The sequence below is a fragment of the Saccopteryx leptura genome, chromosome 7 (genome assembly GCF_036850995.1).
Source record: "Saccopteryx leptura isolate mSacLep1 chromosome 7, mSacLep1_pri_phased_curated, whole genome shotgun sequence".
NCBI classification, from domain to species: Eukaryota; Metazoa; Chordata; class Mammalia; order Chiroptera; family Emballonuridae; genus Saccopteryx; species Saccopteryx leptura.
Window position 1 is genome coordinate 84,243,129 of NC_089509.1, and position 18,753 is coordinate 84,261,881.

The window sequence follows — 18,753 nt, forward strand, 5'->3', positions numbered from 1 at the left end:
GACATATTATCAACCCTATTTCTCCTTCACTCCCTGTTTTGTTTGTTTTTTGTTTTTTAAAGGCTATGTTTGAATCTGGTTGAAATGAATCAGCCATGGGCATGTCCTCATGCTTTTTCTGACTGGCTGGGCAAAATGACTTGGGAATGCTGCATTTCAGACTCAGAAGATTGCATGTATATGAAAGCATGTGTTCTTGCATGGAGCCTGGCCAGGCCAGACACAAATTAGAGGGATGCTATCTTTTCATGAAAGTAAGAAGGATGCTAGGAAGCTGGGATTTTCATTTCAGCTTGATCATTAATTCTGTTTGTTTGTTTTTTGTTTGTTTCAACAAGAATCTTAACTTCTATAAGTCTTAGTTATCTTTTTAAAATAAAATTAAAGGGATGGTCATGATAGCTAAGATTCTGTTAGCATTGAAACTAAATGATTCTATAAATATATAGAATATTACCTACTTTATTCGTGGTAAAGTAACAGAATGGTTATTTATTATTATTAATGTTTCTCTTGCTTGAATTTTGTAAATATTTTATCCACTATTTGAATAATTGGAACCTCTGAAAACTTTTGAAAGTATTATAAAAACTCAGTTGATGTTGCATGTATGTATGCTAAGCTTAGAAAAGATTAAGTTATAGTATCTTCATATTAAATCTTTCTGCCTGTAGTTTTCATGCATTTGGAAGCTGTAGTAACTCAGATTACTGTTAACTACTTGATAAGTTGTTATTCACAAGCATTTCACTTCCTCTTGGGATTTGAAAGTGTTAACTAAAGCAGTTCAACAGTTTGACTCAGTTAAGACCTTGATTATCTGGCTTATGGTTTTGACAGTCAATTTAGCCCTTCAAATAACCCCCTTTATACCAATCACTATAGGCAGAGAATATGATTAAGTGAATTTTTTTCAGTGGAATTAATTATCATATTTTATTCTTTTGCATAGACTTTCCGGTTAGACTATGAACTCCATGGAGATAGAGAACTGTCTGATGTTGCTCATCAATGTGTCCCATTTCTTGCACTTTCTATAGTGCTTACACATTGTGGCAGCTTAAAAGATATTTGTTAAATGAATAAATTTTAGGATTTTGCTCCTGTGGAGTTGTGAGGTACTAAAAATTTGTGATTCAATGTTCTTTTTTATCTGAAAATTTGTAATCATAAACCATTTTATATTTGAAAATGATTACTCAGGACTACAATCTATTCAACAGCATTTGACATGAAAAATGTCTTACTTGTGACCTTTTATGCCCAGTTTGAATTCTGCCTTGAGCTAACTCCTTTTCAAATACTGAGCCAGACATAAACATGGAATACCCAGAAGAAATGGGATAGCATTTATTGAGAGTAAAAGAAATTCAGAAAGGGTAAATTTGCTTCTTGGTTGCCTTTCTTTAATAATTTCTTTTAAAGGTCCCAATCCTTGTCTTTCTGAACACAACTTCTTTACCTACTATCATCTTTTCCCATCTTCACATGCGTATTTTTATTTTCTTCATCTCTTCAACAGTTATCTTATTTCCCCTACTTCACTCAGTATTTTATATTACTTACCTCTTGGACATATTTGTTTTCTACCCAAATATAGAGGACTGGGACAACCATTTCAGTGTTGGTACCTTCCAGCTCTATTTGAGTTTGTTGCCCTGACAGCTGACTCACTCCTCATTCTTGCCAATGGAGCTGGAGCCCTTCTGGAGGGAGGACGAGACCTCTGCCATCTTTGGGCCTCCCAAATCCAAGCTGCCAACTTCTTTTATATGTTCTGTAGCCCTTCAGCTCATTAGAAGGTGATTCCCTATTCTGATCTCATTGCTGTTATTACAGTGCCACTTGCCTTGATGTTGTAATAACTTTTGGGATGAGGGAATGCAATAAGAGGTTATTATCTGAATGTTATCTGGGGCTTAAAGAATGTGTATGCATTTTTTCAACAGCTATTTGTTTGACACCATTGTGTGAGATGCATATTATATAACTAGAGCAATTATAAGGTAGGTGACTCTCGCTTTAGTGCTAGAAAGGGTGGAAGTTGGAGCAATGGAGCAGAGATTGTCCCTCCTTCTCCCATTTCTTGTGGTTAAGGCCATGGCTCCCCATTACTGACTATATCATTTGGGTCTCTCTGTATATTCTCTTTCCAATGAGCCAGTTTAAGGATTTCTGACAACTACCTTTTTGATGTTTGTTTTGTGACAGATGATTCAAGAGAGCCGGTTTCTCATAGAAATGGCTGACACAGTCCAGGAAAAGATTGTGCAGTGCCAGAAAGCAGGTAACCCCCCCCCCCCCCTCCTGCCACCACTGTGTTTAGAAACCATAATGATATAGTTCTTGGCAGATTTTTAATAAAGAGTCTATGTTCTTAATCTTAAGATTCAAATATTTTATAGCATATTTTATGCTCTGAATTACATTTAAGTCTTTGTTTAGTATAGGGAGTATATATGGGGGGTGTTGTTAGAAGATTTCTAGAGAGGTGAGAGTTTCTGAATCTGCTTTTGTGGTTTGGGAGCCTATCAAAACCTTCCACTACTGATATGAAAGCTATGGTTCCACAGTGCCCCTTCATAACCACTTCATTTTTACAATTTGAAGCATAATCCTTTTTATCTTCTAGGTTTTTGCTTTATTTACTGATCCTGGTAATTCAAATGTTCTTCTTTAGAGTGGGAAGGGTTACGTATCTGTGAGGGCACACCTCTATTTACGTTTATCTTCAACCAACCCTGTATTTTTATTTTTCTTGGCTCCATATCTCCTTGCTCCACACATACAATAATGATTTTGATGAGAATGATGGCAATAATGATAATGACTTAATATATATGCATATGTATAGACTAAGCATATACACTAAGTTACTTAGTTCTCATAACAACTCTGCAAGGTAATCATTATTATATCCATGCTATAGATGAGGCATTTGAGATTCTGAGAGATTGAGTGAATTACCCAAGATCTCATATTAAAACGTGGTAGAACTGACCTTTGAACCCAGACCAAACTTTAAAAATGGTGCTCTTCACTGATTGGCAAATAGGTTTACCTGTTTCAGTTGACAGGAAGCACAAAAATAATAATACGCAAATACTCATATAGTGCTCCTATGTGCCCAGCACTACTTTGAGAGCTCTATATGTATTGACTCATTTAATCTTCACCACAATCCCTGAGGTAAACACTCTTGTTATCACCATTTGACCAATGAGGAGACTGAATTGTGGAGGTTCAGAGACTTGCTCATGCTCACATAAAAGGTAGGCGGTAGATCCAATGTTAGCTCAGGCTCCACAGTCATGTTCTCGCCATGTGTGCTGTTTGAGATGTTAGCACCAGGAAGGTTAATGTGGTTTTAGGCTGCATTAACAAAAGCAGAGTAGCCCTGGCCGGTTGGCTCAGCGGTAGAGCGTCGGCCTAGCGTGCGGAGGACCCGGGTTCGATTCCCGGCCAGGGCACACAGGAGAAGCGCCCATTTGCTTCTCCACCCCTCCGCCGCGCTTTCCTCTCTGTCTCTCTCTTCCCCTCCCGCAGCCAAGGCTCCATTGGAGCAAAGATGGCCCGGGCGCTGGGGATGGCTCTGTGGCCTCTGCCTCAGGCGCTAGAGTGGCTCTGGTCGCAATATGGCGACGCCCAGGATGGGCAGAGCATCGCCCCCTGGTGGGCAGAGCACAGCCCCTGGTGGGCGTGCCGGGTGGATCCCGGTCGGGCGCATGCGGGAGTCTGTCTGACTGTCTCTCCCCGTTTCCAGCTTGAGAAAAATGAAGAAAAAAAAACAAAAAAACAAAAGCAGAGTAGCTGGAACAAGGAGGGTGGTGGTAAATCCCTCCCTCACGTGGGCTGCTTCAAGCCCGCTGTGATAAATGTTCCTGGTTTCAGGTCTCTGCAAGCTTCACTCTGGAAAGTTATGCAATGCAGTGGCCCCGCCTGGATGTCATCCTTAAACAAAAGACATTGTTGGCAAGCTGAAACATATTAGTGTTTAATCTGTAGAAAAGAAGACTCCAGTGGGCTTTAATATCTTTCTTAAAATATGTAAAGGGTTACTCAGTGGGAACGAGATTAGACCTTGATGGTCAGGGTCTAGCTGGCACCAAGGCCTGAATCAGAATTTGAGGGAAGAGAGGCTTTGGCTTGATATCAGTCATAGCTCTTCAAAGATGGAATGAGATGTCCAGAAGGAAGAATGGTTCCCATCCTTGCACTTCTAAGACAGAGGCTGAAAAAAACAGAGTGTAGTTGTGTTTTTTATAGCATACAAACTTAAGAGAATGGTTAAGCTAATAATCACTTTAAGGTCATTCCCAAGTCTGAAGCATTTGGGTGTTCCAGGAATGCTATTTTTTTAAAAAATCTTATTTTTATTCAACATTTACTAATTATCACTGTTATTGATATGGGCTCCAGGGCTTATTCTCAAGCCATATGGAGGGTTCATAGGAAAAAAGAAATATTTGCATTCATCACATGTGGTTGCCATTTAAACATTACACCATTTTGTACAAAAATTAGGCAGGGGACAAACAAGATGGATGTCACCTGTTGGAAGAATTTGCTTCTTGCCTTCTCATGTCTTTATCTATCGCTCCTGGCTGTTAAAATGTAATTTAGTGTAATGCATTGATTGTTGGAGTTTTATCCTAAGGATAACCATTTGGTGGGGGTGAACAGAATTTAATTTAAGTATTTAGAAATTAAAGAAAAACAGGAATGGGAAATTTTATTTTTACTGATAATATTTTTATAAATGGCTTATTTTTCTTCAGTTTATACTAAGAATTCTCACATGTTCTCTTCTCAAAGGGATGGAGTTCCATGAAGAACTTCATAATCTGGGGGCAAAGGAGGGCCTGAAGGGAAGGAAACTCAACAAGGCGACTGAGAGCTTTGCTTGGAACATTACAGTGTTGAAGGTGAGTGAAATGCCCAGGTGCCCCCTTCCCCTTTGCTTGTCTCCTCCTCATCTTTGCAGCATGTGGAGAAGCATTGATGGTTAAATAGGGTGATTTGCATTTTTAATAATGTGTGGCCTAATCAGTAGGCTCATGCTGTAAGTGGGTGATGCATACTGGGATTGACATGCTCTTTGCCATAATATGGCAATGAGGTTTGTGGTGGAGTCAGAGGACAGCGCAGCCTAATTCTGTTGCCTGGTGTTGGTGTGTGTGTGTTTTTACTCAGATGAACACTTCTGTTCAAGTCAGTATAACTGTTCTGGTTTGTGAAAAAAAAAAATATGGACAAATGTTCTTGAGAAGGATCCAATGCAAGTGATTTGGAAGAAACTTAAGCTATAGAATATCTGGAGCCATTTAGTATTATTTGATGTAAAGAATAGACTTTATAAATACATTTATTTTTGCAAATAGCTTTGAAAGTCATTCTCTTGAGATTTTTATTTGCTCTGCTAAAAATTAATTTCAAGATTTTAAGTGAAGATACCACTTTTTGTATTTTCTCACATGAAAGGAGAAATGATTTAAGCCATTGAAATAATTTTTTTGACAGTGTGTTAGGAAAAAAAACAGCCGCAAACAAAATTAATCATTGGCTGACATTTAAAGAACACATACCTTGTGCCAAGTGCTATATTGTAAGGTTTATACAAATTAACATTTTGATACTTGCAACAACCCTATACTGTTATTATTCTTATTTTATAGGTAAAAAAGTTGGCATTGAAAACCTACATATATTTCCCAAGGTCACTCAGTGAGTAACTAGTGGAGCTGGAGTTTGAACCCAGGTGGTCTGCTCCAGGACCTGTATCGAACCTGTTTTACAGAGAGATGCTGCCCATGTTTACGTGACAGTGTAGGTGATCTGTAGGACACATCACAGATGCTTATTAAAAATTCAATTCACATATATTTGTGCAGTCCTGGTATGTACTAGACTCAGTGTTGGGCATTGGGGATCCACGGAGAACAAAAGTGGTATAGACCCTGACTTCGTGAATTAACAGTCTGGGGGTAAGGGGTGGGGGCGGGGGAAATAGGCATCATTTACTGAACAGGGCGGAGCTACGGCATTAATATAAAAAGGAGCCTGAGATAGCACTGGATAACAACGTGGCAGTGTGAACCCTCATACGAGTGCCTTCCGTTCAGCAGATACTTAGGTGGGCTTGTTAATGTGCTGATTACTGAGCAAAGTTTCAGGATCCAAAGACCAAAAGGATGACACCTACGATGGCCATTGATCATTCAGCACATAATATGTGACAAGCACTCATTACATAGTTTATATACATTTCTTCTTTCCTCTTTGCAACAATGCTGTGACATTAAAACATGTTGTTTCTGATATCTCATCTCTCCAATCTCACAGATGAGAAAATTGAGGACTAGGGAGATTTAAGTTTCTTGCCTTCAGCTGGTAAATGGGAGAGCTGAGATTTTAACTCTTGCCCATGTATCTAAGCATTACCCTGTCCTCCTACCTCCTGTACAATTCAAGCCCTGGTCCTGGCCATTTGGCTCAGTGGTGGAGCATTGGTCTGGCATGTGGTTGTCTTGGGTTCAATTCCTGGTCAGGGCACATAGAAGAAGCGTCCATTTGCTTCTCCACCCCTCCCCTTCTCTTTTCTCTGTCTCTCTCTTTCCCTTCTGCAGCCATGGCTTGGTTGGAGCAAGTTGGCCCTGGGCACTGAGGGTGGCTCCATGGCCTCTGCTTCAGGTGCTAAAATAGTTCAGTTGCTGAACAAAGAAGCAATGGCCCTAGATGGACAGAGCATCACCCCATAGGGGACTTACTGGGTGAATCCCAGTTGGGGTGCATATGGGAGTCTGTCTCTCTGTTTCTGTGCTTCTCATTTAAGAAAATAAAAAATTCTTAAAATAAAAGCTGCATAATACAACAAATATGAATTGTAATTACAGTGTCCAGGTCTGCTGAGCCAGAGGTCAGTACTTAGAATCCAGCAAGGAGGCTGAAATCAAGGTGGTCCCGGAAGCTCCCATCCGTGTGTTTTTCTTGATTCATAGTTTCGCACTATGCATGGGTCCAGAGTAGGGACTTGCTTAGCAGATCTTTTTCATTTCCCCACACTTTTACAATATGCCAATTTCCAACTTACTCATTCTTTTCCTCTCCTCTTCTTTCTCTTTTACCACCGAGCACAAAATCCAGCTTCTTACAGAGCCACGATGTTCATTTGAGTTGAATGATAATGCATGTCTCACAACTCCGTCCTCAGTATCTTTTGCAGATAATCACTGGACCACGGTAGCTCCATCTCACTCCATCTTCACACAGGACCAGTTCCTTTCATCTACCTTTTTCTCCATGCTGTCCTTCAAAAATAAGTTTTGTTTGGTTATTATCAAGAAATTAAAAATCTTACAATGGAAATTTTTCCTGTTCTTTAAGTCTTCCAGAAGAAGACACTGCAGCTTCTTGTGCAGCCAACTAGTTGAGGTCATCACTAATTTGGGAAGTGTCTCTCACTCATGAGAATTCTAAGGTCTTCTCTTGGGAGAGAGATATGAACTTATACTATATCATTGATAAAACACCATGTGCTGCAAAGTGGAATAAATTTAAAGTCCTGGACGTCGTCATCCAGAGTGTTTTGACTCTTTAAGAATACAAAGAACTTCACTGTAGGGCAGTCACACCTGTAAAACTGAAATTTGAAGAGTAGCATTTTAGTGAGCTTTGCCAATATATATATTTCTAACTTGGCCTTTTGACTATTTTAAGGAAGTAAATTCCTTTCTCTTTATATTTTTAAAAGTCTGATAAAAAAAGTTTTTGCAGGCTGAGGTATCAAATAGAGATATATAAAAGTAATATTGAAGAAAGTTTATAATTTAATGCATTTCAGTGTGTGCCATAAAAACCTGGGTCTCTTCTATAGATTTATATTCAGTCAATGTGAGTAATCTTTTTCCACCTAATGTTTTGGCTTTTTAATCACTGCTTAAACCTTTGCTCCTTCTGCTCTATCTGGACATCTTCATTTTCCTTGGGAAGAGCAGAGCTGAAACATCTGACTTCTCCTGTTTACCCACTTGCATTTCTAAATCAGGTATATTCTCTCATTCATTCCCCAGATTTCAGGCACTCGCAACTCTGGGGACTCTTACTCCACTCGGGAAATTATGTGAATGTCAGTATAGTACTATGCTTTCTACTAGAGCTTGTAAAAACACGTTTGAATTCTCAGCTCATTGTTGAGGGACAAAAGGGGAAAGAACAAGGTGATGGGCTAATGGGAAAATAAGTATTAAGAGAAGCATCTCTCTCTCTGAAAGACAGAATGACAGCAAGAATAGTTACCCTTAACTGAATGGCCATAGATATTTTAAGTCATTCTATAAGATACTGTGTATGTGTGTGTGTGTCGGGGGGAGTGATCAAGCCAGGCTCTCTGGCAGCCATAGTGATCATTGCCCTGGGGGCTGCTGTGGGTCTACATAAAGAAGGGACCTGGCCTGACCTGTGGTGGTGCAGTGGATAAAGCGTCAACCTGGAAATGCTGAGGTCGCTGGTTCAAAACCCTGGGCTTGCCTGGTCAAGGCACATATGGGAGTTGATGCTTCCTTCTCCTCCTCCCCTTCTCTCTCTGTCTCTCTCCTCTCTCTCTCCCCTTTCTAAAATGAATAAATAAAATAAAAATAAAATTAAAAAAAAGAAGGGACCTGTCCACTGTCCTCCATGTTGACCATTGAAAACTCCAGTGGTGTTTCTGACAGCTGCTGGCTATTGCTGCAGTGGATGCTGGAGAGAAGCTAGGTTTCCTCTTGAGCCAACTCATTCAGAAAGGAATAGCTGTTTATGATAATGTCTAGAAACAGGTCCCCAATGATAATAATTCATTAATAATAAACTATTCTTTATATTGATATTACTATCAATTTTTAAGAAACCTAAAGCAAAGTGGTCAAGAGTACAGACTCAGGAGCTAGATACTTTCCAGCTGTGTGGTCTTGGGAAAGTTTTCTTGTGTCTCTATCCTTCTGCATTAGTTGGGCTATGGTAGGTTGTGCTGTGGTAATGCACATCTGAAGATCTCAGTGGCTTAAAACAATGGCTTATTTCTATCTTGCAATGTATATCTATAATGGGTCAGTAAGGGCTACTGAGGAACTCAAGCTGCTGGAGGCTTTATCTTAACAAATACTACAGTTCTATAGGTAGGGAAGCACAAATTGGTTTTAAACACTTCTGATAAATGGTGTCTCATGTCCCATTCATTTACAATGAATTGGCTAAAGCAAGCCAACTGCTCAAGACTGCCTTCAGTAGTGGTGCAAATGTGCACTTTCTCAAGAAAGGGGAGCAGGCCTGATCGGGCAGTGGTGTAGTGGATAGAGTGTCGGACTGGGATGCGGAAGACCCAGGTTCGAGACCCCAAGGTCACCAACTTGAGCGAGGACTCATCTGGTTTGAGCAAAAGCTCACCAGCTTGGACCCAAGGTAGCTGGCTCGAGTAAGGGGTTACTTGATCTGCTGAAGGCCTGCGGTCAAGGCACGTATGAGAAAGTAATAAATGAACAATTAAGGTGTTGCAACGCGCAGCGAAAAACTAATGATTGATGCTTCTCATCTCCCTGTTCCTGTCTGTCTATCCCTCTCTCTGACTCTCTCTGTCTCAAAAAAAAAGGGGGGTGGAGCAGATATTGGCAAATATAATGCACCAGCGACAGGTGCCTCAACTATACCCGCCTCACAGGATGGTAGTGAGAACTAAATGAGTTCATCAATGAGTGACTAAAGGAGTTAAAAAGCAGGGTCTGGCATATAAAATGTGCCATGTAAGTGTGTTTTATTATTATTATTAATAAGGAACATTCAGTGCTTATAATGAACAGTAAGGTGATTTTCATACAACACATCTTAAGTAATTTTAAGGGTAACCCTGTAAAGATATTGTTATTATACCCATTTTACAGATAAGAGGACTGAGACTTGAGAGATTAAGTAACCTTCCCATTGGCACATAAGTAGTAGTGAATGATAGACTAAGGATCTAACTAAAAAGTCCATGTTGCTAGCCCACTATGATATATTGTCAGAATATTTATAGCAACATAATAATGATAGAAATTTTCCCTTTCTCTCTTCTGGTTCTTTTGGCTAGATAAATAATCAAATCAACAGAATGTCAAGAGATACGAGAACCCCACATACACAAGAGAGTCAGAGATAAGAAGGAGGATATAGTAGACATTCTGATCTAGGGATGAGGTGATGCACTTTGGGGGCTTCAGAGGGTCATTGCAGGGTGATTAGAACAGATGTTTAGTAAATGGAAGTTTACAGTGCCTTATTGATAGATTAAAAGAAATTATCTCTGATGATCTATTATTATGGGCAAATCCTTATAATTCAAGTTCCTCTAGGTAGTTAAAAGAAGGGGGAAAATTTCTCTGGAGCCTGAAACAAAATTGCCTTTAGCTCAAAATAATCTGCATATTTAGGGTGACTCGTTCTGAACCCCCACAATAGCTTATGTTAACTGAGTGCTTTCTATGTATCAAGTATTGTACTAAGTGCTTTATATTTATTATTCTACTTAATACAAGAGCGAATGTCTTGCCCAGCTAACATGAATACTCCTATCACCTTGGCCATGTATTCTTCCAGTGCAGAAATGTGCATGAAGAGAGTATAGCTTGAGATCACCAATTCTTTTTCACCAGGCAACTCTGTTTTCAACTTGGCTTCCCACGTATACTTTTTTAGTAGAGACAGCGTGGGTCAACCAAGTCACATAACTAGTCCCATATGCCTAATAGTTGCATTTCTCTTGGTAAGTTTCTCAGTTAAGTTCCTTTTCGGTCTGATCAATCCATCTCCTTTGAGCTTGGTTAGCATAAACCAGCTCCCCAGGGTCTGATCATCCCCGAGCAAATGGATACAGGTGAGCCCTTGGACAGATACCATTGAGATGTGAAAGCAAAATAAAACTACACCAAAAATACCAAAGCAGAGGGCCAGACCCTGGATCTACCCTGAGAACCCAGCCAACTCCCTCCTGTTTCTTTTGGATGGCTTCACTTTTAGTCTAGACATTGCCAGCTTTCACAGCTACAGGAGAGAGATGAAGTTTAATAGTCCTGCTTCCAGTTAAAACTTTGCAAAGGCCAAACTCCCTTTCATAGTCCTTCCTCCACCCACTACTTCACAGCTTCAGTCCTTCCCAGACCCCCAGTCTGTCCTTAATCACCCAGGCTGTTAGAACAGAAGTCCTGGACTCTTCTTCCTTTGAATAACAAACTTGAGATGATGGAGAAATGAGATGTGAGATCCCTATTGTTAGATTCCTTGGGCTTCACTGAAAACACAGAAGCCTCCGGAGAGGCAAAGTGAAGACCCATGAAGTCACCAACCATGAGAAGCCAATGTTCAAAGAGTTTAAATGGAGCTTTCAGTTCTGGTTTGAGGAAAATACTTTCTAATGATATATACAAAGTAGCAAATTTTCGGGTTATAAATTCTTATCTTTTTTTTAGTTGTCTAAGAGTTGAGACCTATAGAAATTTGGACAGTAAGTCTAGAAACCTTCAACTAACTAATATAATTTTTAAAAATTATCTTCTCTCCTCTGGAGCTAGATTTCCCCACCTATAAATGAGATTAGACCTTATGGTTGATAGAGTCTTTACAACTCTTCACATTTTTATTGATAATAAAAATTTTACTTAAACCTATAGAATACTTAAAAAATAAACAATATAATTTCCTTGACTTTTTATTGTAACATAGAAAAATGCCTTCCATTATACTTCAAACCTTCAAGTTTTGCCCTCAAAATGTACACAAGGCAGCTGGTTGAAGTGCTTTAACAAGCACAGCTCTCCCAGATGGCTGGGGTACAAGATGGACTGCGGACAGGCAGGTGGCTTTTCCCTACTCTCATTGACTATGGTTTTTTTTGTGGCTCTCAGTGCCCTTCTAAGTGCTTCGTCCTGGGGGAGCTCGCACATTCTCACGTGGGTGTGGCTACAGCCTCTCTTAGGGCAACAAGCTTTTTAATTCAGTCTGTGCTTGGACTCAGCCATGCGAACAATGGCTTCTTGGTAGGTGTGCCACACCCTTTATTTTTCACTGGCTTCTTCATTTCCAGCTGTGTAAATTCATCTCCACATTTTATAATTAAAACAACAACAACAATCTGTTCCTGTAGCTTAATTGTATTACATTGCTTAAATACATTGGTCTTTTTATCACTAAATTTATCAATAGTGGAAATCTCTCTACGTATTCATCCTATCTTTTGTGTCTTGCTCCCCCATTTTTAATTTTTTTAACCTGTTGTGCTGTGAAACCCTAATTTTTCTAATTTCTGTTTTTACTCTGCACGGTCTCCCACTGCGGTCCCTCCTACTGCCTCTTCTCCCTTCCTGACTGCTCTTTCCAAATGAATGATCTGTACTTAGCATTTTGTTGGGATTGCTTTTCTGCTTTTTTTTTTTTACTGTGGTAAAATATGCATAACGTAGTATTTATCATACTAATCATTCTGAGAGTACAGTTCAGTGCTGATAGACATTAAAAATGTCGGGCAACCATCCCTATCTTGCATCTCCATAACCCTTTTCATTATGTAAAACTCAAACTCTACGCTCATTAAACAGTAACTCCCTGTTCACCACTCCCTCGGGCCCCTGGCAACCACCATTCTACTGTCTGGCTCTATGACTTTGACAACGGTAGGTATCTTACATACATAGAATCATGCAGTATTTGTCTTTTTGTGACAAGCTTATTTCACCCAGTATAATTTCCTCAAGGTTTATCCATGTCATTACATATATGTGTCAGAATGTCCTTCCTGTTTAAGGCTGAATAATATTCCATTGTATATAAATACATCATTTTGCTTATCTAGTCATCTGTCAGTGGACATGTGGACACTTCCATGTTTTAACTTTTGTGAATAAATGCTGCTGTGAACATGGGTGTATTTCTTTGAGGCCCTGATATCAATTCTTTTGCATATATACCTGGAAGTGAAATTGTTGGATCATATAGTAATTCTAGGTTTAATTTTTTTGAGGAACCATTATACTGTTTTCCATATCAGCTGTATCAGTATACATTCTCACCAACACTGCACTATGAGATTCAATTTTTTACATCCTCACTAACACTTATTTTCTGTTTTTTTTGATAGCAATCATCCTAATGGATATGAGGTAGTAATCTCATTGCAAGAAAAGTTGCATTTTTCTAACGATTAATAATGTTGAGTATCTTTTCATATGCCTATTGGCCATTTGTATATCATTTGTGGAGAAATATCTCTTCAAGTTCTTTGTCCATTTTTGAATTGTTTTTTTTTTTATTTGTTTGTTTTTGGTTGATGTTATCGAATCTTAGAAATTCTCTCTATTTTATGGATATTAATCCCTTACAAGATATATTATTTACAAATATTTTATTCCATTCTGTGTGTTTCCTTTTTACTCTGATGAAATTATCTGTGCTGAATGAAATTTTAAAATTTTAATGAGGTCTAATATGCCTATTTTTCTTTTGTTGCCTGTGTTGTTGTGGCACATCCAAGAAATTATCACCAAATCCAATGTCATAAAGTTTTTGCCATATGCTTTCTTCTAAGAGTTATATATTCTCGGGTTTTACATTTAAGTCTTTGAGTTAAGTTTTTTATATGTTGTTAGGTAAGGGTCCAACTTCATTCTTTTGCATGTGGATATTCAGTTTTCCCAACATTTGTTGAAAAGACTGTCCTTTTATCCTTTTCTTATTGAATGGTCTTGGCACTCTTTTGTTTGTTTACATTTTTATTAATTTTAATTTATTGTGTTAACATGAATTCAAGTGTCCCACTTAATATAACTCCCTCCCTCACCCCAACCCCCTGTCCCCTATAGCCTCCGACCGCCTTCCTTTTGGGATTTGCTGGTTCTTGGCACTCTTGTCAAAAGCACTTGACTGTATATAAAAGACTTTTGGGATGTCTATTATATTCTATTATAACTGAGTTTATGCCAGTATCACGCTGTTTCGATTACTAGAGCTTTGCAATAAGTTTTTAAGTTAGTAAGTATAAGTACTTCAGCTTTGTTCTTTTTTCCCCCAATAATTATTTTGGCTATTCAGGGTCTCTTAAGATTTCATATAAATTTTAGGTTGGCTGTTCTTTATTTCTGCAAAAACACTATTGGGATTTTGATAGAGATTGCACTGAATTTTTGGATTGCTTTTGGTAGTATTAACATTTTAACACTATTGTCTTTTTACTGGGAATTTTTAAAAACAAAATGATCTTTTAGCATTTCTATCATTTTGTAAGACTCCCTGCAGTGAAAAATACTCAAAAAACATTATAGAGTTTCTGGTAACTAAATTTGATTTATAACTCACAGAAGCTCTACTCTGGAAATACAGGTTATAGCCTGTTAAATATAGGTTATGTGCTCCATTGTAAAAAGCAAATTGCACAAAAGGAACCACATAAGTAGTTACTACTGCAAGATGTACTTGACTGTCTATTCACCTATATAGTTAGCTAGCTGTGTATTCATCTGCTTAAAAACTTACCTACCCATGTAAAGAATTTCCTATGTTTGTTAGGTTAAGTTTGCCTACTAGCCAGTGAAAGGAATGTTATTATCGATCTAGTCTATATATTTTCTACACTACATTTATTTTTTAAATTTTCATTTGATTTTTAATTTTTACATTTTTGTCTATTATGTTTTAAAAGTAGTATTTGAGTTTTGGCAAGCAGTTATGGCATTGTCATGCTGGCAATGTTTGCTGACTGGAACTTGGAAGGGCAAAATAACGATGATGCCAAAATTGAGGGTCTGATGACAGTGGCAGCCGGTTTAGTCCCATTCAACCTAGCAAGCTCTAGACTCACCTGAAATCTCAGCCAGGTGCCTTACAAGGCATGTCATTTATCACCAGGAAGATGGTTTCAGGTGAGAGAGAATAGATGAACCAGTTCTAGAAAAACAACTTTCATCTCATGTGTCATTATCATTATCTCTATACACAAAAGAAAATGTTACTAGGTCTTATGAAGTGAAGAGTATACATTTATTTTCTTCTTTCTTCCTTTTTGACTTTATTGTGGTAAAACTGGTTAATAAAATTATATAGGTTCCAGGTGTACAATCCTATAATACATCATCTGTACATTGTACTGTGTGTTCACCACCCCGAGTCAAATCTTCCATTACCAGTTATCCCCCTATGTCCTCATTTGGAAGGCATAGCATCTATTCCTGGAGTATTATAAGCTAAGTTTGATATATTTATACTTAGACTAGGTGTCTGAAAAGGTACTCCTAGACACATTTTTAGGTCCTTGTTAATATACTCACAAAAGTTAGGGGATATTTCAAAAATGAATATGAAGCTATAAAATATCCCCTGCTTTTTATGAGCAGTATATTTGGCTTATTAGTGCAGAATAAATGCCTTTCTCTCTCACTTTAAGAAAGGGATTTAATTTCCCCCCTCAACCTTTATAAATAAGAAGGTTTAAACTACAAGAGGCTTCTAATCCATAATTTGGCAAACAGTAATTCTGTGTGTGTGTGTGTGAAATCACAGTCATCCATTCAACAAATCCCTGTAAGTTCCTACAGGGTGTCAGGCTGTGTGCTTAGGAATCTACTGGTGAGTAAACACATGGACTCCTGGTCTCATGGAGCTGACAGTCTAGTGGAGGAGGCAGTTATCTAATAATCCCATTGTGCATGTTAAATCTGTCCCTGATGAGAGCTGATGAAGGAGACCTTGCGTGGTGTTACCGAGAATGTGTAATGGGCTTTGATCTAATGGGGGAGGTCAAAGAAATCTTCTAGGAGGAAGTACCAGTTGAGCAGAGAATAAATATCTTTAGCCTTTCATGGATTCCAGAACCCTGCCTTGTATCTTGTTACTTGCGTGTGGTTGCCAAAACAATCTGAAAATAATGGTGAGAAGAAACAAATCAAAACAAATGTGCTGGACCTCCTCAACTTGATCTGGGAAGTTCTAAAATGTCTGCCTGGCTCATTTAATTACTATTGATTAGCATCGTAGCTAATTTGTTGTTATATAATATCTGGTCATGAGTCATATTGTTAATTACAAGTAAATTTAATCACTTACCTTCTAAAATAATAATCTGTAGCAACATTCTGTGTCCATGTGTATCCATAAAATTCATTTGACAAATTACAGTTGCAGAGGAGGATAAGATTGGCTTTTGAGAGATTTTTTTTGTGATTTAAAGTTGAAAAGATTTAAGTAGAGAATTATATAATATAGAATATTAGTTGTATTAGCACTAGAAAAAACAATTCTTTTAAAAGATGTATAATTAATGCATCTATAATAATTAAAAGGGTGCAAATCTAAAGCATTATTTCAAACAGCTCTTGCCCAACAATTTAGGACAGTTCAGATGGAATGTTAATGCTTCTTAGCAATAAGCAGGCTGTTTACATGGTGTCCAGATTTCTGCCTTGGGTGTTTGCAGCCAGCTGTGCCTCCCAGCAGTTTAGTAGAGATAAAAACCAGGCTGTTGACATGATTACGGAAGCACAGACTGCTCTACTTTATCTCTAGTACAATTAAACTTAGTGTTTCTGGGAGGTACCCCCCTTTTTCATATGAAAATGGCATTTTATAATAATTCTGAATAATTCAAAAGTGGCAGAATCTTAATGAATAGATGCATCAGAGACCAGAGGACTTGGCTCCAACTTGTAATGTTCGAGAAGGTCTTACTTTTCTTGCAGGAAAACTTTTTTTAGAGAAAATGTGTTTCTTACACACAGAGATTAAGTCTAAGGTGAATTTTTAGCTAAAGTGACTTTGATGTTTTAACTCAGTTAACTATTTTCTACAATGATATGAGGCGAGAAAACATTGATAACAAAAGCATTTCATTTTTAATATCTTATAGCCCTTTTAGGTTTTTCAGACACAAGTTCCTCTACTTTCTTTGTTACTCTGGGAGAAGATGGGGTACAGTTAACTAATTTCCTTATTCTTAATCAAATCCAAGTGAAAGCTCATGTCTCTGAATGAATGTGTAAGTGTGGTGTGTACATTCTCAATCAAAAGCAAATCCAGATTTAGATAAAGAAAAATTTTATTTGAAAAGATTATTGCAATATGGGGAAAGAAACCACTGCAATAAACAGGAAGACTGCTCCTTCCATAAAGTCTGTAAGCTTCTCAGAGGTCAGGCAAAAAGGATTTTTCTTTTACTAGGAGGGTCAAATAAGCTAGAAAGAATCAGGTGTGGGGAGTGGGTAGCTGGGTGGTATGAACCCAAGAGGCCATTAAGATGGGGTGGTATGCTGGGGGAGGGGTCAAGTTCAGGGGCTGGAAGGAAAGATAGAAGCTTAGCTAAAGTTTGGCCAAGTCAACAAAGTAGTTCAGTTCAACTATATTACTTCTGAAAGGGAACTTGGAGGTCTGTGTCTGGCCATGGCATAGGTAAAGAAAGGAGCATCCGTGAGTCTTCTCTGAGGCATATGGGGAATGGAGGCTCTTTGCAGTAAGCCATTTTCTAGAACACAAAAGATTGAGGGATTTCTCAACCATCCTTGCTTTCCAGGAGGGCTCAGGTAAAGTTTAACATTTGTCAATATATACACATACATATATTATATATACACACACACATATATAAATGTGTAAAATATAATTTATTTCAACACACACACACACACACACGAATGTTATTCAGCCATGAAAAAGAATGAAAATTTGCTGCTTTTGACAACAAGGATAAACCTAAAGGGTATTATGCAAGTGAAATAAGTTAGAGAAAGACAAATACTGTATCATTTCACTTATGTGTGGAATCTAAAAAACTAAACAAATGAACAAGTACAACAAAAAGACTGATAGATAGAGAAAAGCTGATAAGTTGCCAGAGGGTTGGATGTTGGGGGTATGGGCAAAAGGTGAAGGGAAGGAAGAGGCACAAACTTATAAATAAGTCACAGTGATGTAAAGTACAGTATAGGGAATACAGTCAATCATATCATAATAACTTTGTATGGTGACAGATGGATAGTGGATTTTTGTGGTGATTACTTTGTAAGGTGCAGAAATGTGAATTCTCTATAATATACCTGAAACTAATACAATATTGTATGTCAGCTATCCTTTAATTTAAAAGAACTTCACATTCCAGAATGAAAAAAAAAAAGGAATAATGAAATTAGATGTCCAATCTGCCATATTGAAAAGATCATAATGGGTAGCAAGAAAAAATTTCCCTTGATCCAGAAGTGTTTACTTTCAAATTTAGTAAGATTTCTTTCATTTCAAGTGAATCCAGTGTGCTCAAATATGCATCATGTATAAGATTACATACTCATACTAATAGACCAGGAGGTGGGCAAGACCTCTCGCCCATCTTATTTTCCACCTCTTGTAAAACGATTTTCTGTTATTAATCACTCTCCACATATTACTGATGCTTGAAACATGTGTGATAAGTGAAGGTATCTCTTCACCAAAGCAGAATAATAGGTAACTTAATTTTCCTCTTAGGGAAAACCCATGGCTTTATGAAAAGATTAGTTCTACATATTTTGAAAAAATCCCCTTGGATTTTTAAAAGTAAGTTTAGATTCATACAAATTGTGCATATAACGGTTTATGAAATTATTAACTAAGGCAAGAAACGTTCATTATTTTAAAATTATTGTTTTTATCTTTTAATGGAGTCTATTGGGGTACAGGTTCAGGTATGCAGCTCAATAAGACGTCATCTGCACACTGCCCGTGCCCTTGTCACTCCAG

The 18,753-nt window shown here is 38.0% G+C and overlaps 1 protein-coding gene across 1 annotated transcript in view; it reads left to right on the top strand.

The window, feature by feature from the left end:
- The window catches only part of PLCL1 (phospholipase C like 1 (inactive)), a 369,849-nt gene that overhangs the window by 313,031 nt on the left and 38,065 nt on the right, over positions 1-18,753 (top strand). The window contains exons 4-5 of the mRNA XM_066344873.1: positions 2,212-2,287; positions 4,816-4,925. Of these exons, the coding sequence (XP_066200970.1) occupies positions 2,212-2,287; positions 4,816-4,925 (186 nt within the window). The remainder of the gene's footprint in view (positions 1-2,211; positions 2,288-4,815; positions 4,926-18,753) is intronic.